The sequence below is a fragment of the Lagenorhynchus albirostris genome, chromosome 4 (assembly GCF_949774975.1).
Source record: "Lagenorhynchus albirostris chromosome 4, mLagAlb1.1, whole genome shotgun sequence".
Classification (NCBI taxonomy): Eukaryota; Metazoa; Chordata; class Mammalia; order Artiodactyla; family Delphinidae; genus Lagenorhynchus; species Lagenorhynchus albirostris.
Window position 1 is genome coordinate 4,801,070 of NC_083098.1, and position 25,091 is coordinate 4,826,160.

At 36.9% G+C, this 25,091-nt stretch overlaps 1 protein-coding gene across 3 annotated transcripts in view; it reads right to left on the reverse strand.

The window, feature by feature from the left end:
- Positions 1-598: 598 nt before the first annotated feature.
- FSTL5 (follistatin like 5) overlaps positions 599-25,091 on the reverse strand; it is a 630,648-nt gene continuing 606,155 nt past the window's right edge. For all 3 annotated transcript variants that reach the window (XM_060147086.1, XM_060147085.1, XM_060147084.1), the window contains one exon: positions 599-1,301. In XM_060147086.1, coding sequence (XP_060003069.1) covers positions 599-1,301 — 703 coding nt within the window. The remainder of the gene's footprint in view (positions 1,302-25,091) is intronic.

The following is a 25,091-nucleotide window of genomic DNA, read 5'->3' on the forward strand; positions in this document are numbered from 1 at the left end:
CTGAAGACTGGGTTTGTTGCAAGAGATATTCAACTTTTCTCTTTTAATGACAAGAAATTTACAGTGATGTAGGCGGTCAGTATGCAGTTTTTAGCCTTCCTTTTCTTCTTGTGACATTCCCTTCAAGGCACAAAAGATTATAAACAGTGGATGGGACAGAATATTTTGAATTAAGAATTTTAAGGTTCCATAACACCTTTTATTTCTGGTGTAAGCGTACCAAAAGGACAGAGAAAAAAATAGATAAATCACCCTCAAAATGAAATGATGCTTAAAATCATTTCAAATTCCCTGCAGTTATTTGTAAGTATTTAAATTCCTATTTTATTAGCTTAAAACATAACTATAGATCTGATTCTTGCAATTGATGTATAATAGCTTCTCATTAAATATCGTGTTAAATATTTCTAATCAACCAATATTACTAATTGTGTATTTCTCTGCCAAAAAAAAAATCTATTTTATTTGGGCCACCCAAGTAACTTATGTTTGCCTAGGATACACTTGAAAAGTTAAGCAATGTAAGTTGTAAATTGAAACCATGGATTAAGTGCAGTGTACTGGAAAGCTCTTCACTTAATAATTGTTTAATAGGCTCCTAGGCATCTCCAACCCAGACGACTGTATTTCCTTGCTTAACTTCAGTGATCTCACAGTTTAACTTATTGAGTCGTCCATCTAGTATAAAGAGAGAGTCCTTGGAAGGCGTCATCAGATATTGACCAAACAAGCCACTGTCCTGGATTTGCCTGTTTTTCCGGTTCCAAGGCCATTCCTCTGCCTTGAGTGGTTCCTTAAGACTCTTTATCATCTTAACCTTCCCAGAGGCGAGCTCCACAAAGAGCACATCAGTCTGTGTGCTTGAACTACCGTAGATGTTGTACTGATGGGCTTCCGTAAAGGATGGCTGAAAGGCCAGGTCAGATATGTGCAGGTTTGTGTGAATATCAAAAGCCTCTTGTATTTCTCCTCTGATGGTGATGTACTGGACCCTCACAAGACCTTTCACGTCACTGATGCTGACAAGATAGTGTCCGTCCGGAGAGACATACGGAGTGCCTGTCACATCACTGTTGAACCCAATGACCGAGTCAGTTACACTGTCCACCAAGAGCTGTGGGGGAACCGCCCCAGTGCTGTTGGGTTTACAGCCAATAAAATAATATCCTCCCAAGTGTGTATACGCCAGCGACTGAGGGACACACTTATAGTCCTTCAAGTTAATGGTCTTGACGTATGACATGGTTTCAAGATCAATTTTTTGTAGTACAGCTTCATCTTTATGAAGAATAAATCCAAACCTGCAAAGATGAAAACCAAAGTTAGACAGGAAGCTCCGGGGTGGTTACCAGAAGAAAATGCACTGTGGGCAGGTGGAAAGGGCCATCACAGCCCAGGCATTAATTGTCAGGCCATGCAGCAACTGGTGGCCCAATCGTGTTAGAATTAACTTTCAATCTTGCTGTCCTCCTCTTTCCTCTAGGTCATCCTTTCATTAGAGCCAAACAGTTACAGCTCATGCTGTAGAAAGCAAAATAATTAAAAGTGATATATCTAGTTAATTGGAACAACACATTTTATTTTTACTCTAGAGGGTCAAAAAGTAAACATTATTTTGCACGTCTCTAAACCTACTGATATTGAATCAACTTTGTTAACTGCTAGAAAGCCAGCAAGAATAAAAGCCTTGAATATATATCGCTTTCACTCACTTCATTTACTTCTTATATTGTTTATGACCTTCAAATAAATCTGACAATCACCACTATTTAGATAATTATCCCTATTTTTCTCATTTTAAGCTGCCTCTCTACCCTAATAGATCGAGATTTTTTTCGGGAGGGGTATAAAACTATTACCCTTCTATTTATTACATTTTAGGATCATCTTGATTAACTACCTTTACGCTTTTAACATTTATTTTATTATAAATTTCAAATACAAGTTAAAATTTTCATCCTTGCCAAGCAAGTACTATTATAATTTTTAATGACATACCTGCATTGTATCAGTTATTTTATATTGAACAATGATGAACTTTGGAGATTTATGGCATTTTTCTATTAAATTCAATCAAAAAAATAAATATATTTTAAAATATGTTTTGGTGACCTCTTTGATTACTTCAGTGCTTTTGGTCCTGAATGCTAGCTGTAAATTATCAAAAGTCCTTGTGACAAGGGTAAATATATCTTGTGGGTTTTTTTGTTTGCTTGCAGGGTATAAATACATTTTGAAACACTGACCTATAACATCAGTGGCTTCCTAGCAAAAATAAGTAGGTTAAATAAGATAAAATGAGATAGAAACTACTATACACAATTATATCCAAAATGCATATTGGACAACAGAATTGTAAAGGACTTTTATTTTGTTTTTGCTAATAATATTGATTAAAACACCTCCTAATATTTCCAGAGATTCCTTAAAAATAAAGATCAGAAAAGTATTGTTATGTTACATTGACTGTACTCCTAAATGAAAAAAATTAAGATGACTTTACTGTGAGTATTAAAACAAAGCAAAACAAAACAAACTCTATAAAGATAGCCATTTTTATTATTGTCACCTGTACAATTCATTTTCAGTATACTAATTCTTAAAGTTTAATTTTTGTAAACAAAGTTACCATTTCCACACATAATACAGAAATACGGTGCATTCAGTGTAATAATCCTTAAAATTTTAAATATAATCACATGGAAAGCTCAAAATATAAATAAACACAGACCTTTAATATCCTAGACAAAATAAGGTGAATGTTTTCAAAGAATCAGTCTTGTATTATGTAAGGCATGAAGTACATAAGCACAAATATTTTACTAAAATAGACATAAGACTGTAACTGCTTCTATGTTATTGCATTACATAGACTTAGGAAACTGTATCATAACTTTAGATATATTTGAACATTTGTGAAGAGACTGCTGTCACTGGAGAGAGTACAAATTCTTCTACACAAAAGAAAAGCTACATGTATATCTACTCCTTTAAAAAGGTATCTTAAATATTTACTGAACCACCACTAAACCCAAAGAACTGGGAATATATTGGAGGTGAACATAACTCGCCCTGCTTTCAATGAGTCTAGAAATTTTGAGTGAATTGAAAAACTGTTAGTGATTAATGCTTATAGTATTCTGTAATACTATTACGTAGTAGCTATTACTTTATATATATATATATTTGAAATGGAATAAAGTAATCATTTTGAAAGTAATATTTCTATTGTATTTCAAAATGACATGCACCATTTCTAGTTGACTTATGGGATCTTTATTTTTTATTGTGTTCCTAATAACTGTGCTTGTGTCCTTTCAGTAAACAAAGCTCATACTATACCTATTCAGGATACAATTTCAGTCCTGATTACAATGGTATGAAGAGACCTTTATATTGTTAACAGTCACTTTTAAATGCTCCCATTAAAATATGAATACCTAGTGCAGGTTTTAAATACTACCTGAATGTTAAAGAATAAGCAAACAAACAAACAAACAAAAGCCCTCAAACTGAGTCTCATTACTTTTGTATTATCGGCATCAAAAATATCATAAAATCCTAATTATCACTACCCACTCTCATACTTGTCTTAATAAATAATGAACTTGGGCTACTGGAAAGGGATGTACTTCCATTCATTGACAGTCATTAAGGACATGTAAGTGCGGAGATGTATCATTGTGTCTGATGTCATTAATGGAATTGTTAATTATGATGGAAGATACTGTCTTTTTTTTTTGTTATATATGGTATAAGTGCTCAGAGGCAAAAGCAGTAATTTGCACATTTAATAAAAGCCATAAACCAGTCAAATCTTGGCATTTCAATTCTCCTCTTAACCTGGGGTCTTCTGCTCCCTTTAGACAATGGTGTTTGAACGCTAAAGAGGAAGAAGGAGACAAGCTCTAACCACTCATGAACTAGTTTAACTCCGATATTGAAGAATGCACTCAAGTTTCCTGTGATACAATCCAGCCTCTTTTGGAGGTAAATAAATTTTAAAAAATGGTTCTGTTAAAAATGCAAAAGTCCCACGTGGGGCGATAAAATTACACCCCTTTGGCATCCATACTGTATGCTCCTTTAGGACTAGAGATCTAGCTACGTAAACAGATGCATTGAGAAAGCCTTCCATTTTTCACTACTGATTTATTAGTAGGAAGTGGTGTCTCTAATTCAAAATTTCCCCCAGTACAGATTGATATTCTGAAGTCTCCCACTGTTCATTAGTCTGTGATTAATATTTACTATGCTAGGCTCTCAACTTTCATGCCTGCTTAGTGTAATAAAATCCTGCATAGTACTAGGCCTAACATAGTTTGTCTAATATCTGACAGAATGTGTGTAGGAAGTTGCAGACTATGAGAAATGAGAGTTAAAACTTATTCTTGAAATGACTTCGTGTAGTTGGGAAATAAAGTAACTAGGAAATCGTAACCTCTCCGCACGGCATTGTGTGGAATTGTTGCCAGATTTGGTGAGGCGAGTGAGAGCCTTCTTTTCTTTACCAAATTATTTTCTTTTTCTGAGTGTTTAATCAATCTAGTTCATTATAAATTTTATAAAAAGATTCAACTTTACTGTTTTTATGCTTTAAAGTGAGGTCATGAGGTGATTCACATTCAGAGAACTTGTTTGGATGAAGTAAGTGTTTTCAATCTGAGCTGATTTAGTTTCATGACCCAGTTTTTCAATATAATAGATATGTGACCTCATATAAAGTCCTTGACTCATATAAGGTCCTTGACTTCCATGAGTTTCAGTTTCCTCATCGGCATGAAGAGGATAAAAGTACCTTGTTTTGAGAATGAGAATAAATGCGTGTTTATTACCAGTAAAACAGTATATTCTCAACAAGTAGAAGAACATGTCCATGCTTTATATGTTAAGTAGCATCATTTTCCCATTATGTATCAAATATAATATTTCCTATGGGACAACAGACTATTATAATCCATGGATGGAAAAACAAAAACAAATGATTAAATTTTTTGTATAGCCAGTATTCCCACAATGTTAAAAATAAGCACATGGTATTACCCAAATGTGATGAGATTTATGCATTTGTGAATTCAACAGCGGTCACTTTTTTTAAAAAAATTAATTAATTAATTATTGGCTGTGTTGGGTCTTCGTTTCTGTGCGAGGGCTTTCTCTAGTTGTGGCAAGCGGGGGCCACTCTTCATTGCGGTGTGCGGGCCTCTCGCTATCGCGGCCTCTCTTGTTGCGGAGCACAGGCTCCAGACACGCAGGCTCAGTAGTTGTGGCTCACGGGCCTAGTTGCTCCGCGGCATGTGGGATCCTCCCAGACCAGGGCTCGAACCCGTGTTCCCTGCATTGGCAGGCAGATTCTCAACCACTGTGCCACCAGGGAAGCCCAACAGCGGTCACTTTGATAATAGAAATTCACCTTTTTATTCTTGCTTTCGCTTGTGTCAACAGGATGTGTCCAGTGCGCACCTTGCCCAATCACCGAATTGCTCATGTTAGGAACATGGGCAGCCGAGCTCACTCCATCATCTCTTAGAGATGCTGTTTCAGTTCCTAGGGAGGGTGTGGAGCACGTGGCCATGGAGTACTGGGTGACTTTGAACTCTGCACAAATGATGGGATTTGGAATCGATACCTGTCTTACTCAAGGACTTTCACTAAAAGTTAACAGAAAATTTTGTGGCTGACTTTAGGACCTGGATCTCTAAGCACATGGAAAGGTGCAGTCAGAGTGTGTCATGGCAATTCAGGAGCGTTGCAAGGGAAGTGATTTGGCAGAGAGGGGGAAAAGAACAGATACTTAGAGAGAAACATGACTGAAACATCATGAAGCCTAATAAAGATTAACTGTGCCATGACCTCCACGTCCCACAAGACCAGGCTACAGTTCTTGCATTTGAGTAATGAATGACTTCCCCATATCTTTCACTAGACAGCCCCCAAATAGAATCTCACAAAGCAGCTTTTAAGTCACTCACCCCACAGAATCTGTGATGATATTCTGCTCCTGTCCTGCTTTCAAATCCATGACCTGAGATGCTACTGAAGGAATCTCATAATTGTAATTAATGACCTGTATTAATTTGCCATGGTCAGTGCCAAGAGTAGTGATACCCCAAAGCTTAGAGTGAAAGGTGCTCCAAAGATTTGCAGAAAAACAATGATTTTATCTCCTAAATCATAATACAGGGCTGCCTCTCCCCAGAGTCCTCACAGATCCCCACCTGGACAGTTCTCATTAAAGCTGACTTCTAATACTTAACCACTAAGGACCAGTCCTTACAAGCTAGGAAATGTTTCTTTGTTTTTTTTTTTCTTTAATTTTTATTGGAGTATAGTTGATTTACAGTGTTGTGTTAGTTTCAGGTACACAGCAAACTGAATCAGTTATACATATACATATATCCGTTCCTTTTTTTTTGATTCTTTTCCTATATAGGCCATTACAGAGTACTGAGTAGAGTTCCCTGTGCTATACAGTGGGTCCTTATTAGTTTTTTATTTTTTATATAGTAGTGTGTATATGTTAATCCCAATCTCCCAGTTTATCCCTCCCCCGCTTTCCTCCCTGACCATAAGTTTATTTTTTTACATCTGTGCCTTTATTTCTGTTTTGTAAATAAGTTCATTTGTACCCTTTTTTTTTAGATTCCACATATAAGCGATATCATATGATATTTGTCTTTCTCTGTCTGACTTAACTTCACTCAGCATGACAATCTCTAGGTCCATCCATGTTTCTGCAAATGGTATTATTTTGTTCTTTTTTATGGCTGAGTAATATTCCATTGTATAAATGTACCACATCTTCTTTATCCATTCCTCTGTTGATGGACATTTATGTTGCCTCCATGTCCTGGCTATTGTAAATAGTGCTGCAGTGAACACTGGGGTGCATGTGTCTCTTTGAATTATGGTTTCTCCCTGGGAAATGTTTCTGAAGAGCTCCCTCTCCATTCCTGTATGATCTCTTTCCTCGAACTCTGTCATCTGCACCTCCCCAGATTTTAAAACTAGTCTTTCCATGTATATCAATGGATGCAAATGGAAAGCAGTAAGTGGAGATTGGGTGTATTTGAGTATTGGTTTTGCCAGACACTATGCCTTATTAGTAAAAAAAAAAAAAAAACCAAAACTTGCTGCAATTCACATCTAAATAAAAGAATTTCCCCAAACTTTTCTGATGTCTCAATTGTAGAAAGCATATTCTTTGAAATAAAATCTCGGAACAAGAAAACTGGAACAGCCATAGGAATTTGTTGTTTTGAGATTTTACTTGTGAAAATCTAAATCCAAAACATAGGATCAAGTAAATGATTAGTACTTCATAAAAAGTGACAAGCAGGATTATTAATACTTTGTTTTCCTAACTGGATGATAAGTACCCTGTTTTTCCAACTGGAAGGTAAGAAATGCTTAACAGATAAGAAACTAAAATGATAATCTCCTCTCCTTGCAATTAATATATAGACCCCCACACATAATGTGCTGTTGAAATATCCCCCAGTGTGTTAACAGCTAGCACAGAGTTTTCATCGACACAAACCATAAAGCTGACATGAGTCATCATTCACTAGTTTATGGATTCCTTTATATTTAGTTGTTTCCTATTATCCCAGACTGACCCCTGTAATAAAAGACTGAATGCTGTTCCTACTCAAGTACCAGAGGATTTAGTTTTTATCTGAATTTCACATAAACAGCTCAGTAAAATACACCTGTTCCTAAAGAGTGGTCACATTCACATTCGAAAGAGGTGAAACACAGAAGTGGAATTGACACATTTAGTAAAGATTTATAACGAGAGCAAGGACGGTTTCTGAATTGGCCTAATGCTTAGATGTGTTTGAGAAATGATAATACTTTGAAGTTTTCTGTTTTCAACACACAGGTTGAAAAGCTGAAATGAACACCAGGATGCCCTCCTTCCTGACTTTTATAAGTATATTGTGCGAATTCTGTATTAAAGATTTTAGCTACATTACTTCTTCCCTACTTTCATTTTTAATTTTTTTTCTTAAAAAATGAAGTAGAATGTATTACTGATCCCTAAATCCCCTATTGTCTTCCTTCTCTGGTATCTTATTTTTCTGTTGTGTAGGGAGCTTGATTCTTCTAGGAAAAACTGAGACATAAATATATAACTTAATTTTATTATATTCAGGATGTCTAATCGCTTGACAGAATTAATAAAGTTCTATCACTTCTAGTGAGTAACCAGGGCATACAGAAAAAAAACAGATTTATTAAGAATTCAGTGCACACCACATGGACTACAGACCGTACTTCAAATACCAAAGCCCTCCACTTTTTTCTGAAGAGCTTAACAGCTTAAGGAAAAACATGACAACTATGCATTAAGATGGCATTTTAAAAGATTGGTGGCTCTCCCTAACTTTTTTTTGGAAAACAACCTGAAAATAGCAGCTTCCCTGACCTTATCTGTTCTTCTGAAGAGGATGTATTTCACGTAAGAGTTGGTAAATGGATCAGAGGTGACATAACAGAAGTGGAGTTAGTAATTAGAACAGTGAGAGATAATCTGTGAGCACAGAGGTGGGAAGAGAAAAGGGAGCTAAAACAAAGACATGAACAAATTAGAATCTTATTAATCAATCAAAAAATATTACCCAAGTGTCCATTGTGTACCTGTAAGAGAGAAAAGGAAGTGAAAAACGGGTTCCCTGAGGAACCAGGTTAGGCATGATTTGGGTTCTAGAGGCTACGTGATCACATTCAGTAATAATTCACACAGCCTACTGTGTGCAGTACACTTCATAAAACCTTAGGAAGGAAATGGAGAGTAAATAAATGGTTCCTATCCTTAAGGTAATTATGTCAAGTAGTGGGTGCTTATAATTATGTCCCTTGACTTGCAAAGAGTATTTGGGGAAACTCTGCAAAGAAAAGATGGGTTACAACTACTAATTTGCTACAGCTACTAACTTTTGTTATGCTAGGCTTCCAGTGGAAGAGAGAGCTCATTTCAGTCTGGATCCCAGAAGGAAAAGTGCAAATTCTAATTAGAATAAATCGAAGAGACTGTTTACAAAGCAATGTAAATTGACTGCAAGTGATAGTGCAGTAATGTGTGGAGCGCAACAGTAAGGCTGTTGTCACTGCTGTGTCCTGGAAGGAAGGAGTTAGGTGGAGAGAGGTATGTCCTGTGAGGATCTGGGACTTCCCATTTTAAGAAACATCTGGTTTCCTAGAAATCAGTAGACAAGGTGCTGGGGGGTGGGTAGTGGGGATAATACACTCTGGTCCCACCTTCTGCATGCAACCTCCAGCCAGGTTTCTCACTGGCCAGACCCCTGGGACAGAGCAAGGTGGAGAAGGGTAAAGGTTTTGCCAAAGAGCAGCACAGGTTTCCTTGGCTGAGGAATCTGAGAGTCTCAAGTCTAGTGAATGCATGGAGCTGCCTGCAGTGAGGATTGTAACAGACACGGTTTTTCTAATTGAGATCATTTGACAATTGATAAGGAAAAAATGCGTAACTGTGCAAGTTGGGCGAAGGAAAAATTCTTGATTTTTCTTCCTGAAATGATTTCTTCTTTGTATAACATTTTCTTCTGGTAAAGTTGTAGAAAATGTCTCTAACCTCCAGTTACTAGTAAAATATTTTTACTAACTCCTGTGTACTGAATGTGTGTGCCCCATATCCTTCACCTCCCTCCAAATTCACATGTTGAAGCCCTAATTCCCCATGTGATGGCATTTGGAGGAGACTTTGGGAAGAATTAGGTCATGAGGGAGGAGCCTCCATGAATGAGATTAGTCGCCTTATAAGAAGAGACATGAGACAGACGATCTCTCTCACTGTCTCTGCCATGTGAGCACACAAGAAGACGGCAGTCTGCAAACCAAGAAGAGGGTCCTTACCAGAACCTCGCTATGCTGACACCCTGGTCTCTGACTTCCCAGCGTCTAGAACTGTGACAAATACATTTCTGTTGTTTAAGCCACCCAGGCTCTGGTATTTTGTTAAAACAGCATGAACTGACTAAGACAGACCTTGGTACCACAAGTAGGGATGCTGCTGTAAAAGTGTGGAAGCAACTTTGGAGCTGAGCGATGGGTAGAGGCTGGGATAGTTTTGACGTACATGTGAGAAATAGTCAATATTGCCATGGAGGGAATGCTAAAGGCAAGCCTCATGAAGCCCTAGAAATAGAAAAGGAGAGAAAGTCTCTGTCTTCTTAAAGAATACACCAAAAATCATGAGCAGAATGTGGAAATATGAATGGTAGAAGCCATTCTGATGAAGTCTCAGGTGGTACTGAGGAAGTATTATTGGAAACCAGAGGAAAGGTGACTTCTGTTATATGCAAAGAACTCGGTTAAGTTCTGTTAGTGTTCTAGTGTCTTATGGAAGACAGAACGTGGGAATGATGAAATTTTAGATGTTCAGCTGAGGAGATTCGTAAGCAAAGTTCTAAAGGAGTGGCTTGGTTCCTCATCACTGTTTATAGTAAAAATATGAGAAGAGAGATGAATTGAAGAAGGAATCATTAAGCAAAAAGGAGCCAGAACATAAAGATGTGGAGAGTTTTTTGTGTCCATAATACAAAAAATGAGAATGCATGTTCAGAAGAGAACATTAAGTGTGTGGAAGACTGACCATTTGATAAGGAGATTAGCATGGGTGGAACCACAGAACGAATCAGTCACCAGGAAGAACACGGCCAGTCTGAACTAAAGGAGATGGAGATGGGATGGAGTGAAGGGAGATTGTCTGACTTCTCGAATTTTAAAGGATGAGACCATACACCTATTCAGCTGTGGACATGCATTATTCTTCAAGGCAAAGGGTGAATGGCTCCAGAGGTGATTCAAGGATTATCAGGGCCACATCCTAGGACTGAAAAGATGTGACACATCACCCAGAGCTTCAGGAACAGGACCACCCAGAGCTCTGCAGAGTTGCAGGGGGCAGAACTGCCACTCCAGTGGGTCTGGAAGCCACAGCATCTACCCAAAGGGTATATTCTTGAGATTTCAGAATCTCATGGAGTTTGCCATGCTGCATTTTAGAGTTGCTTGGGACTCATCATCACCACTCCCTTCTCTCTCTGTACTCCCTTTTGGAATGAAGTGTCTATTCTGTGCCTGTCCCACCACTGTATTTTGGAAGCACATAACTTGTTTGATTTCACAGGTTCACAACAAGAGGGGAATTTTGCATCAGTATGAACCATACCCTGAGTCTCCACCAAATCTAATTTAGGTGATATTTAGATGAGACTCTGGACTTTATACTTGAAATGCTAGAATGAGTTCAGACTTTTGGGGCTATTGGTATGAATGAGTGCATTTTGCACTTGAGGAGGACATTAATTTTGAGGAGGTAGGAGTGGAATGCTATGACTGAAATGTGCCCTCCCCCCCCATTCATATGTCGAAGCCCTAATCCCCAATGCGATGCTAGTTGGAAGTCAAGCCTTTAGGAGGAAATTAGGTCATGGATAGAGCCCTTGTGAATGAGATTAGTGCCCTTATAAGAGGAGACACTTCTTAGAAAGGTGATCTCGCTCCCTGCCATGGGAGGACACAGCAAGAAGATGACAGTCTGCAAACCAGGAAGAGGGTCCTCACTATGACCGTCAGGACTTCCCAGCCTCTAGAAGAGTAAGAAATAAATTTTTGTCATTTAAGCCACTCGGTCCACAGTGTTTTGTTAAATTAATGGAACTGAGATAGAAATATGCAGTAAAAGTTACAAACATGATTAATACTAGTAGCTGTATTATTATTTTCCCATTATGTTTACATTTTCTTCAGACAAGACTAAAGCTGCGTGAATAATTACTGCTTGACAGGTTAAGGGATTATAATATATGTTCTGAAATTTATTTGGACTTAGTATTAAAAAAAAATTATCCTGTGTGTGTGTTCTTGGGTATGTAAGAGTAAGGGAAAGAGGGAAAGGCGAGAGTTTTGTTTTGTTTTTGCATTTTTATTTATATAAATGATGATGATATGGCATATATCTCATGTTGTGTCTTAGTTTTCCTCTTTCAACACTACATTTGAAAGATACGTCCCCATAGCTGTCTGTAGTATATTTACTGCTTTAGAGTCATTCCCAGGAAGCTGAAGTATGAGCCACAATATTTTACTTACTCCATATACTCAATGTGGCTTCATTCAACTGCTGGGTTCGTTGGTGGCTGAGCTCAGCAAGGAAAACTGGGACGGGTTGGCCTCCCTCTTTCAGTGTGGTTTTCTATCCTCGAGGATGCTACACAAGACTTCCTCGCAAGGTGACTGTGGCGTTCTAAGAAGGGAAGCTCTAAATAGTCAACTCTCTGCTTGCCTCATGTTTGCTTAGGTCCCACTGACATTAAGAAATGATATAGCCAAGCCTAGGGTCAACGTTTGAGGGGATTACCCAAAACCATTGATACTGGGAGACTATTCACTGGAGACCATTATTATAACAATATACTATATACAGTAATGGTTCAAATGTTGTTGTTTTTCTTGACATAGCTATCTATTAGTACACAATTTATTGAATAGGCCATCACTTCCTACTGATTTGGAATGCCGCTTGTTGGCTGACATGCATTTAGTCTATACCTGAATGTTCTATTTACTTCATGAGCGTTTCTCTTCACATATAAGTTTTATACTATTTTATTTATTGAGCCTATAAATACATATAAATATCCAAGAAAATGAATCTTTCACAATTTTTTCTCAAAATTTATTGGCTACATTTTTTATGTGTGGTGTTCCATAAACTTTGCAGTCAGTTTATCAAGTTAAAACATGACTAGCATTTTTATCTTACATTTTAGAATTTATCTAATTTAAAAATGTTAATATTTTCAGGGGATATATTAAATTTATACATTAACTAATTGAATTTTAACATATTTAAAAGGAATACTGTATGTGTTTCTATTTCTGATTCATTTTTAATTGCTATATCATGAAAAAGTCGTCTCTTCTTGAACGTATACATAGATATTTTACCTTTTTAGTTGTTAATGTTAATCAATTCTTTTTTCCATTACATCTCCTGATTTTTTTTTACTATATATAGAATTACTAATTTCTTTTTCTTTTTTTTTTTTTTTTGCGGTATGCGGGCCTCTCACTGCTGTGGCCTCTCCCGTTGCGCAGCACAGGCTCCGGATGCGCAGGCTCAGCGGCCATGGCTCACGGGCCCAGCCGCTCCGCGGCATGTGGGATCTTCCCGGACCGGGGCACGAGCCCGTGTCCCCTGCATCGGCAGGCGGACTCTTAACCACTGCGCCACCAGGGAAGCCCTGATCAAAACTTTTAATGGCTTCTATCGCACTTAGAATAAAATGTAATTGACTCTTCTTCCCTAAACCTGTCTCCTCTCTCTAGAGTTGCAGTGGCCTGCGGACTGTACCTCAAACATGCCAGAAGGATTTCTGATCAATAACTGAGCTCACAGTTGCCTCTACCTAAAATACTTGGCTTGATTGTTCTCTCATTTTTTTTCAATTAATATCTTTTCACAAATACCTCTTAAAATTCTCATTGTCAATAACTGTACATTCTACTCTTTTCCTCAATCTTTTATGCATTCTAGTGGGCCAGCGTAAGTTACTGGGATTCTGACCATCCCTGGGTACTTGTAGATACTAACCTCTAGTCCTTGAAATTAGAAACCTGGTCCTGAATTCTGTGATCTCATCCAAGAACTGCTTGGTGAGGTTCTGCTCAGTTCCAGCAGGCTGTCCTTTGGTTGGCATTATATAATTCCCATTTTTCATTCTCTATTAATGCCTATAAATTCCTTGTTTGAAGGACTATTGAGAACACTTTAAATGTTGTATATAAGGTACCCAGTAGACTGCCTGGCAGAATACTAAAGACTATCTACTATTACTGATATTGCTGTTTAATTAATGATGTTCATGAGATTTCTGAACAGGAAAACGAGATTTTCCTCTGTGTTAATAAGGATCTTCTTAAGAGTCCAGAACCAATTTTCTTATTTATATTGCCAGAATATTCAGGAAACGAGCTAGATTTGGAATTATTCCGAAGAAAGTAAAGCTAGGAATCCAAGGAGGCTAAGCAAACGTGTGGAGGTACCAGCATAGCTCAGGGAATCTGAGCTTCTACACTGGGCCTTAGGGCAGCCTGTACTGCCTGCTCTCAATTTCCTCTAGCTGACCGTATTAAAAAAAAAAAAAAAGCAGGCAATCTGAGTATAGCATTCCCTGCAGGAGGCCTAGATGCTATTCTCTAAAGTGCCCTAAGGAGTTTATTTAATTTTTTGAAAATACGTCACACTATAATGCAACCTATTTCTTTCTTAGAGAACAGAGTATGAGCTTTCACATGCACAGCTTTTTAGCCATGGTGCTGCCTTGGAAAGGACCTGTGGACTGAAAGCACATTACGGTGTATTACAATCCAATCGCAGCTTCACTTATCTACTTGGTAAGACGTTTGTATTGCACTTATTACCTAGTACCTGTTAAATCTGTTTATGAAGACCACAAGAAAGAAATAATTTTTATGCTCCTTTTAGTTTAATATAAACTCAGAAACAATTTTGCTTGAACAGTTGACCTGTGAATTAATAATGAGGGACTATAATTTATTTTCACTACAGCATGTCGAGTACTTCCTTTGCGTTTAAAAATTGATGAGGCTCAAAACTCCATTTCTTTACAGGAAACAGATTTCAAAGGCCTATGGGGCAAATCACCACTTTCCTCACATGGAAATTTCCTTCCAAGACCATGTCTTGGCTAGTAAAAGATAAATAAGTGAAAACAGTTTAGCTTTGAGTTCAGTATGACATAAAGTATTATATTCTTTATTAAGGACTTCCGGAAAATATTCTGTGAAAAACCATGTGAAGAATAATTTCTAGTCAAATAGATCATGCTTTATCTCAGAAATGCTGTCTACCTAAAGAAACAGTTAACTGAGTCTTTTCATCATGTGAATAATCTTCCCAGTTGCTTTCATTGGCTCGATGTTTTTGGATTTTTGTATCTACTGTTGTTGAAGTGGAATCATTCTCTCTTCTATGCTTTTTATTCAGCGTTATCTTGAATTTGCCAAGACTAAGACATTGGTGAAATGAGCATTTCATCATTGGGATCATTGACCAGACACATGATGAAAATACACTCTTCTCCAGATATGATGCCTCAGTCCTGCTCATAGACAGCTGGTTCACTTATGGCAGCTGAACCAAAGTCAACTGAAGGTAAACTAAGGCAGCAAACAGGGCTTCACCTTCTCTAGTATTTTATATTGTTTATCATCAGATGGAAGTAGGAGAGGGAACAAAGATTTTGCTAAGGTTCGAAGACTACCCAGATTATCCATGTAGTAAGAGTAATCCTTAAAGTAGTTTTAACATAATTATTTCGTCACTGGAAATAGATTGTTCATTTATTCAAACTATTTACTTACTCTTTACTGGGGACATAGGACATGACAGTGAATGATATAAAGTCCTGAAGGGAAACAGGCCACCCTTCTTAAGGTTTTATTTTTGAGAAAAAGGGAGAATATTTTCTGAATAGTGTCTGTAGAAGACCTGCATTTTCCTTTATATAAAGAAAAGCTTATACCTCTTTTTTCCACCTTCTCTAAATTAAAAAAAAAATTGCTTTTATTTTGTTCTATCTCTTTATATATTTATTTTCCTATACAAAGGGAATCTTGCTGCTTTCCCTTTTTTTTTTTCTAGGACTCAGTAGGCAGTTAAGATTTTGTAAATATCCAGTCTCTAAATGCACAGATTGGAAGTTAGGTCAGAAAGTGGCAAAACGCTACTTTGGATTTTTGCAGATAACAATTCACAAACGAACTGCAATTTTGAGAAGTTTAAAAATACGAAAAGGTTATATGATGCTGCAAGAGTTTTAAAAGGCAGACGCTGATATTAGAGAGAAACTATACCTTGGAAAGAAAATATTTTTATACCATAAAATGTTGCTATCTTGATTAATGTTCAAGTTTTCCATATTTAGATATTAACTATGCCAGGGTATGAAAAATACTAAATCCAGTGATCATGGGGTGTATCAGCTTCTGCCTGAATGTCACCCAAACAGGCTGAGTTTATGGTTTATTTGTAGTTAAGTCTCTACTTGGTAATGTGGCCAACTGAGATGTTACAGATATCATAAGTATTTGGATGATTATGTACTGCACTTTAACAGCTATTCGTTGCTGAGTAAGTTCTTATTTCAAAGAATGTTTGCCTCCTTTGAGAGAATGATTAACATCTTGTAGTCCTTCTATAGGACCACAGGGCACACAAGTTGTTAAAGAGAAGAAAAGCCCAGAGCATGATGCTCTGGCCCCAGTCAGTCCTAAGACCTGAGAGTTTGCCTTGAAGCTGAAGGGACTTTGGAGACGATCTGGATAAGTCCCTTCATTTCACAGATGAAGATCTTGAACTCCAGTGAGATTAAAGGATGTACCTGAAGTCACACAGTTCACTTACTGAAGAGCTTGGACTGGATCCTATGTTCTTAAGTCCTATTCTGTTCCTCTCTCTGGAAAGAGATTGTCACGAGTAGAGCTTAAAACTACTGTAGGAAATATTTTTTTTAACACCTCGGCTGCACTTTATTTACCTATTTACATTTTTTTGAAGTATACTTGGATCTACAAGGTTGTGTTAGTTTCCGGTGTACAGCAAAGTGATTCAGCCATACACATATATATCTATTCGTTTTCAGATTCTTTTCCTTTATAGGTTATCACTAAATATTGAGCAGAGAGTTCCCTGTGCTATACAGTAGGTCCTTGCTTATCTATTTTATATATAGTAGTGTGTATATGTTAATCCCACCCTCCTAATTTATCCCTCCACACCCTCCCTTCCCCTTTGGTAGCTATAAGTTTGTTTTCTATGTTTATTTCTATTTTGAAATAGAAATTTCTATTTCAAACAGTCTATTCTATTTCTAACAGTCTATTTCTGTTTTGAAAAGATGCTAAACATTGCTAATTATAAGAGAAATGCAAATTAAAATTACAATGAGCTATCACCTCACACTGGTCAGAATGGCCATCATCAAAAAATCTACAAATAATAAATGCTGGACAGGCTGTGGAGGAAAGGAAACCTTCCTACACTATTGGTGAGAATGTAAATTGGCGTAGCCACTATGGAGAACAGTATGGAGGTTCCTTAAAACACTAAAAATAGAGCTACCATATGATCCAGCAATCCCACTCATAGGCATGTATCTGAAGAAAACCATAATTTAAAAAAAAATTAAATTGGTACATAGAGAAAAAAAAAGGTTAACTGTTTTGGAGTATTTAAAGATTACAAACCATTAAAAATTGCCAGGAAAAAATACTTAAAGAAAAAATGTACCATCTTCTAGCTAGAATCTCAGTCTATATTTGCTTAATGTCATTTGTGTTGTGTAACGTATAAACATTTATGTATCTTCATATTCTTCACTATATGCAGAGATTCAACTTACTAAAATGAATTAACTATACATACTAATTTTCTTTACATAATATTTAATAACCTTTGTCTGTTAGGTACTGCACTGAGTGAATGATTTTACAGATTCTAATAGCTTACCTCAGGAAGCTTAATATCTAGAGTGCAAGGATAAACAAAATTCTCTCATATAAAATACAGTATGATTAATACTGCAATGTCTGTAATAATAATCAGTTTTGATACTATAGGAAATGGACAGAGAATTATAGATGCAGCTAGAGGATGGTCCAGGAAAATCTGGAAAAATTCCTTAAAACTAACAGGCACAATTTGATGTGCCTTTTAAACAAAAGACAGAACCTTGCAGGCAGGTATGAAGGTGGATATTTTTAGCACAGGAATTATTCCAAGTTCATCTCTATGACATGCCCCCTTCCTTTTCCAAGCTTGAGGACACAAGTCTTTTAATAGAAGAAGGTACATTTTTATTTTAATTACGAAAAAGGGTAAAACAACCATACTTTCTCTGACGACCTAATGGTATCTAGTGACATGTAAAATATTTGCCAACTGTCTCAGAATTCAACAAAAAGTGGTTTTTGAAAAGACTTAACATTCTTTACCAAAGATCGTGCTAAGAATAAACTATGTCAAAATTCTGACAATAGCTTTTAATGGGATTTAATGGTCTATACCTATTGTTGAGATTAAAATATAAATGATGTATTACTATAGAAAACCAAGCACCACTAATATGTAAACATTATAAATATACAATATATAGTTTAGCTAGAAATTGGAAAACTCCTAAGTTCAATAAATGTTCAATAGTGGAAGTTAACTTTAAAATTTTGCACGTTACATGCTATATCAGACACGACAATAAGATCATCAGTTCTTCTCCTGTGGGGAGCTTAACCGAACAAAGGTCTCAGCTGTTGTGCTTTGCATTCTGTAACTGTGTTTGTGACATGACCATGTTGTCCGCAGGCTGGACCACTGAGCCAAAGGCTGAGTACAGTCCTCATAGTAGTAAAGCAGGCCCATTTCTACTGATGTGAGCCATATCTGAATGGGGGTTTTGGCTCTAGGATTTCCAATGGCATTGCTAAATCTTCCTTAGACTCTATGTGAGTCTAAGAATGCTTCACCCAAACTAACTTCCTTTCTGACCATTCTTCTTCACTCAGGCTCAGACATGTACCATAATGAGACATGCATCAGGATCAGACAAGCACCATGGACAGACATGCATCATGGACAGACATGCATCATGATTAACCATGCATCATGATCGGATATGCACCATGGACAGACATGTACCATGGGCTGACCGACATGCACCATGATCAGACAAGCACCATGGACAGACATGCACCATGGTCAGACATGCACCATGGACAGACATGCACCATGGTCAGACATGCACCACGGTCAAACATGCATCATGGATATGCACCATGGTCAGACATGCACCATGGTCAGACATGCACCATGATCACACATGCGTCATGATCATACATGCATCACGATCAGACATGCACCATGATCACACACGCGTCATGATCGCACATGCGTCACGATCAGACATGCACCATGGTCGGTCAGAGAGCTTTCTCAGCCCTGCTTGGCTCCCTCCCCATTTGTTCTCACAGGAGTTTCTCCTAATATAAATTTCTTGCACAACGCTTGGTATCTGCTTTTTCAAAAGACCCAGAGTAAGACACATGCATATAAATGATACATAAAGATAATGTCTGATTACAATAAGCCATATCATGAATATGACAAGTTTTCAACAGAAGCCATGTTATTATTCAAGAAGCTGTCTTCATAGTAAACAATCAAAACTAGACTGTCCCTTGGGAATCTCAAAAATGCTATTCAAATTGGTCAATGAATATATCACTTTATACTTCTACCATACAGAAAAAATTGGACTTCCTCAAAGGAATCAGAACAGCTTTTTTAGTTTCTTTTATTTTCTGATTATAAAGTAAGCTTGCCATGTTTTGTTATTTACACCTGCTTTTGCACACATTCTTTCCTCTACCTGTAACATCCTCTCTCGTTTCTCCCCTTGTTTGTCTGACAACCTACTACAATTCAAGTTTTTGTCAGTCTCAGGGTAACCATGATTAATAAAAATTCTCCAACAGACACAAGCAAAAAGATACTTATTTGTTAATGGAAGTCAAAGATTTAAGAACAAGTCTGTATGTGGCCAGAACTTCATGCAGAGGACATAGCAGAATGCTCCCAGTTGGAGGGACAATTCTACCAGCCCTCAGGTCCCCGTCAGAGCACACAACTGCTGGTGAAATTCCTTAAAATAGGATAAAGATCTAGAAAAGTCCTTTCTTCTATTTCTACCTTCTGGTCTCAAGGGCTCTACATACTTTCCCAGATACTTCCAAGTCTTTAGGCAGTTTTGGCTATTGCCTGCCTGCTTGCTTGGTGTAAGTAACTAAGCATTCCTGAGTGGTTACTGGAGAAAGGGTGAGTTTGTGTTCAATTTTCTGGGCAGCCTATCCGCTACCATTTTCATGTTCCAAGCTTTACGCTCTTGTATTTCTTCAGAATCCACTGTACACATCACTGCTACTGCCACATCTTCCCTGTCTTCTCCAAAATGTTTGTATCCTTTGTTTCTCTTAGAAATGTCTTGATACTACCTCTATTATAGCACTTACCATAATGCATCGGACTCTGTTTATATATTAAACTATTTTACTAGGTTTTGAAGACTTAAGGGCCAGTCTTCATTAAAACATATGTGTTAATGATTTCTCTATCCACCCCCTCCATCTAGGCCTGTATTTGTCTGCAGATGGTCAGATTGAGCTGTCAAAAAGCTGGGACATTTTGATCATTCTTAATAAACTAGAATGGTTAACTCTTACTTGAGATAGAGAAGTAAAAGCTTTTCCTAAGTAGTTTCAAGCTTGCAGAGGAATGCTTTTGAAATACATTCAAGTAACTTTTACTAATTACATTCAATCCTTCCCTTACTGAGCATTCTGAATTGGCACCATGTTCCAGGCAATGACCTAAGTGTTGGGGTAGGAATATGACACCAGAGTATGATTCTGTCATTCAGGACTTTATTCTGATGGAGAAGACAAATATGTGAACAAATAAATTTTGAAAAATGAGTTCTGCTATCATAGAAACTTGCACGGAATTCTATGAAAATGCAATTTTGAGGGGCTGGAATAGGTTTAACATAGGAGATTCGGTGTGGAGACACTGCCACCTAAGAGGGCCTGGCGGAGTAGAGGCATAGTGAGCAGTGTCTGAAGCACAAGATGAATAGCAAGGAGGAGCAGCTAGTGAGGATGAAAAAATAATTGAAAAGAAGTAGGTCATACATGGCCTTAATCCCATGAAAACTTCTTTTAAAGTTAATGATGGTTAAGTTACCACCTTGGAAGCAACGACTTGATTCTAAATGCAATGTAAGTAATTGAGACACTTGGACAAATAAGAATATACTTTTGGCAGTAGAATCAAGAGCATGTGTGGATCTTGTGGAAGTGGGGAGTGAGGTGGCAGGTAAGCTGTCCACATGGAAGCACAAGTCACTCGGCAGGACTTAGCCTGGAGAGGAAGGTACCGTGGAGACTTTTCAATAGTTAATTGTTGCTCCTGGGGAGTTCAGATGCTGTTAGATACCAATAAATCAAACAAGTTGAAAGAGATGCAGGATTATACATTGCTAAATGAGATGCTTTTGTTTTTTTCCTCACGTTTATTTAGGACCAATGGTCTGTAAATGACAGTGTGAGTAAAAATGGCGAAGGCAAACAATTCCCTTTCGAGGTCCTAGCGCATCAAGGCTGTTCAGAGTGAGAATACCAGGCACGGCATGTGTGCAGAAGTTGCTTCAATAAGGAGAATGGAGTTTCATTAGAGGCAAAAAGGGTAAAGAAAAATGCTGGCGGAAGTCTGTGGATGTAAGGAAATTTAAATAGCTCAAATAGCTGTCTATAAAAGTGAAATAACATCAAGGCACATGAGGTGATTTTCTGCCTATAAGTCCATCTGGCCATCTGATATTTTTCACATTTATCTTTAAGTGGGTCAAAGTCTATACTTACTTTTTTTTTTAATGTTCATAATGTACAGCTTTGACTTAGAAATAAGTAAGCAGCTCCTTGTACTGAATGCATTGGCTGTGAAAATGAATATACCATTCAAAAAAGCATTTTATCTGAAATCTTTCATATGGTGCCTTTTAATTGCCCTTTTATCTCTTGCTGATGATAAAGAAAATAGGTTGCCCATTTAGCATCTTATATGGCTACAGAATGGTAATTCTACAATGTCCTATGAAAAAAAATATTCATTAAAGTCTAAATAACACCAGGGATTATTTTTCAGTTCTCCAATTCATAAATCTAAATGAACAAAAGATAACTGTATCGAATTAAAATATATCATTACTGGACAACGATTCAAAAGTAAAATTAAATTGATGGATCTAGGTAATGAATCAACTACTATAATCCATATGCTTGAATTTTTTACAGAATATTCAATTATCGTATATGAAGCACTGTTCTGAAAGAGATAAGCATTCTACTCTGATATAATAGATTAGAAACAAAAATCTTTTTTATAGTCATTCCTTTCTCTCATACATGAAATATATCCTTTCTAAAGTTTATGCTAGTAACTTTTGTTAGTGAGTACAAATATTGTTGATCACAGAGTATTTAACACACAGGCAGCTATGAAGGGAGCTCTCAGATGATGATAGAAATGAGGAAATGACTAGGCTTGTTTTCTACTGGAAATGATTTAAGTATTGAAAACACCAGAACATAGCATGATCCAATTATTATTAAACACACCTTATAATCAATATAACTTAATTGATTCAATGTCCTGTAATATGCTATATTTTTGGAGATTAACAATGGACATATATCCAAAAATCTTCCATAAAACATGTTTCAGAAATATATCTGATCAAATAATAGTTTCAACATCTCTCCACAAAACAGAACAAGAAAAGGTTAGTAGTTAAACCAAGTACAGGCAAACTGTAAATAGAGGTCAGTGTGAGTATATGTGTGTTGGAGGAGTGAGTAGGGGTTGGGGGCTTGGAGTGCCATCAGCAGAACCAAGTGTTTAAAAACACTCAGACACAGCATTCAAACAAGACTATGTCCATATATATCCCCGTTCCAAGATTTAATAGCAGTGTGACATTGAGAAAGCCATTTAATTTCTCTGTGTCTCTCTTTCTTATTCATGAAATGGAACTAGTACAGTTGCTATGATTAATAATAGGTTAAAACATACAGAGGATAAAACATTGCCTTGCACAATTAAACATTAATGAAGATCAATTATTTGTGAAGTGATTTAAAATATATATGACAAGTGACAGGGCAAAGGCACCAATCCATTAGAACATGTGACAACCTGTGTACACCGCTTAATACAAGCCCTGATTATTTAATACACACACATCCATGCATATGTTAACTATATGTACATACAGGGTAAACTGAAACCAACTGACACTTTCAAATTTGTATTACTCAAAAATTAGGTTAGACATGCACTGAGTTGTAGAGATAGCCTTCTGTGCATCTAAGGATTGTGTCAGGAAAGTTCTCCAAGTAATGGCCAGAGTGAGTTGGCTCAGGTATATATTCTGTAAGTGATTGAAGATTATTGCCATGTTCAGAAGCTGCAGGTCCTGACAGATACAGATAATGTCAAACAGTACAATAACTGCTCATATTATTAGTCTTGGAGAAGAATAAGATGACTCTGCAAGTCATCTCACAATGATAAGGTTACTTTTTCTTTTATTTTTCCTTTTTAAGTAGAAAAAAAGAATAGCTAAATATTCCAGAGGAAGCACTGAAAACAAGCATGTCATTATTGAACGTGTAAGTGATTCACCAACATACAGATCTTTGCTCCATCCATTTTCTTGCAGAGAACACAGTGAGAGTGACTGCATATCTGGACGTCTTGATAACGTATTTGTTTTCTTTCTCCCTCCACCTACAGAAAGTCTCTGATGACCTCATTTTCCAACAGAATGGGGTTCTGTCTTGTTTTCCTCATGCTGTTCTGAGTTTTCTAATGAACATCTTCTGTGTTGGTGATTTATTCATTTTGTTCAAAACACTGACCTCCTTCTGGACCTGCCAGATATCGTATCTTCTTGCTTTTACCATATTTTCCTTTCAGCCTTGAGGAAATAAAGGTCTCTATCATGTCTGTGATTTCAACCATTAATGGTGTTTTATTTTCAGGGTTCTGAGATGACTTACACCATAGGATTGATGTTTACAGTGGTGCACATTGATCATAACAGAAATAGCTGTGAGAAACTATTTTTTAATTTGTCTTGGGTATATACTGATATTCCTAGTAAACTGAGTAATACATTTTGAGAGTGTTCAAGCATTTACCTGCTTGATATTAATTAGGTAATAAGCATACAGATTTATCATTGACTACTTTGATAGTGACATTTCAAAAAATTCTCCAGTAATCCATTTGACAGGTATTTATTTAGAATTCTTCCAAGTCATCTTTGTTACAGAATGTTTTTTCTCTAAAGTTTTCTGGCTAAAGATAAGGTCCTCAACAGAGCTCATCACAGGAGTTGTGTGAAGCATCATTGCTCAAGATTGACCAAAAATCTATTGGTTTTGAGCCTCCTCCTATATTCTGTTTGCTGAAGAATATGACTTGATCTCTGTACAGAACCAATATTAAAATTTCAAATTAAAATAAACAAGACTTCCCGAGTTTTATAAGTTCTTTAGTAAATACACCATATGTCAACTGCAGATGGCTTTGTTCTTCTTTGTGTTACAATCTCATAAATTCCATCTTTAAAAAGAATTACACTTTTTGGAAAAATATTAGTCACGTAGTGAGTAGGGTTCTACCTTACTTATAAACCTTACTATTCAACATTCCTGTCAATTAAGTTGATACTAAATTGAAACTGAGAAGCCTAGTGAAATATGCACTCCAATATACATTGTTTTGAACTAGAAAAAAAATTCACAGAGTAAATGTCTCTAGAGCATTTTCAGAATGGCACGAAAGACTTAATCTCAAATGAACAATCTAGGAGATTTATAACGAAATCTACCAGAGAGAGAGAGAGAAAAAAATAGTCTTTAAACCACAGAAGAATTACAATATTCTCAGGGTTCAAGGTCTTGTTCAATCACAAGTTTCAATCAAATCCTAAATGACATGTTTCCCTTGGAGGAAAGTCCTAGTGAGTTTTCTCTTCTTAGCACTTAGAGAAGATGTGGATTTGGGCAAGCTGTAGAGATGGATGCCCAGATTGAATAAGCAAATAGTCCCATCTATAACTGTCGTAACTTAAGGATCTCTGAGAAAACTTCTGCAGATGGCAATCTCATAGGTTCGGTGTTACCCTGAGCTGACTCAAGTCATCGAAATATCTTGAACTGGGCTGTCTCCATACCATGTTACACAAGTGGTTGATAAGTGGTAACTCTCTGTCTCCACAGCGCCTAAGGCCACGGGGAAGTTTTCAGCAAACTACAAACTGGGACTTAGCTCAGAGTCCTTTTTTCTTTTATGTGGAAACACTATGCCAGATAGACACTCAGAGAAACATTACTAAGTGCAGTATTTTTTAACAAATATTTAC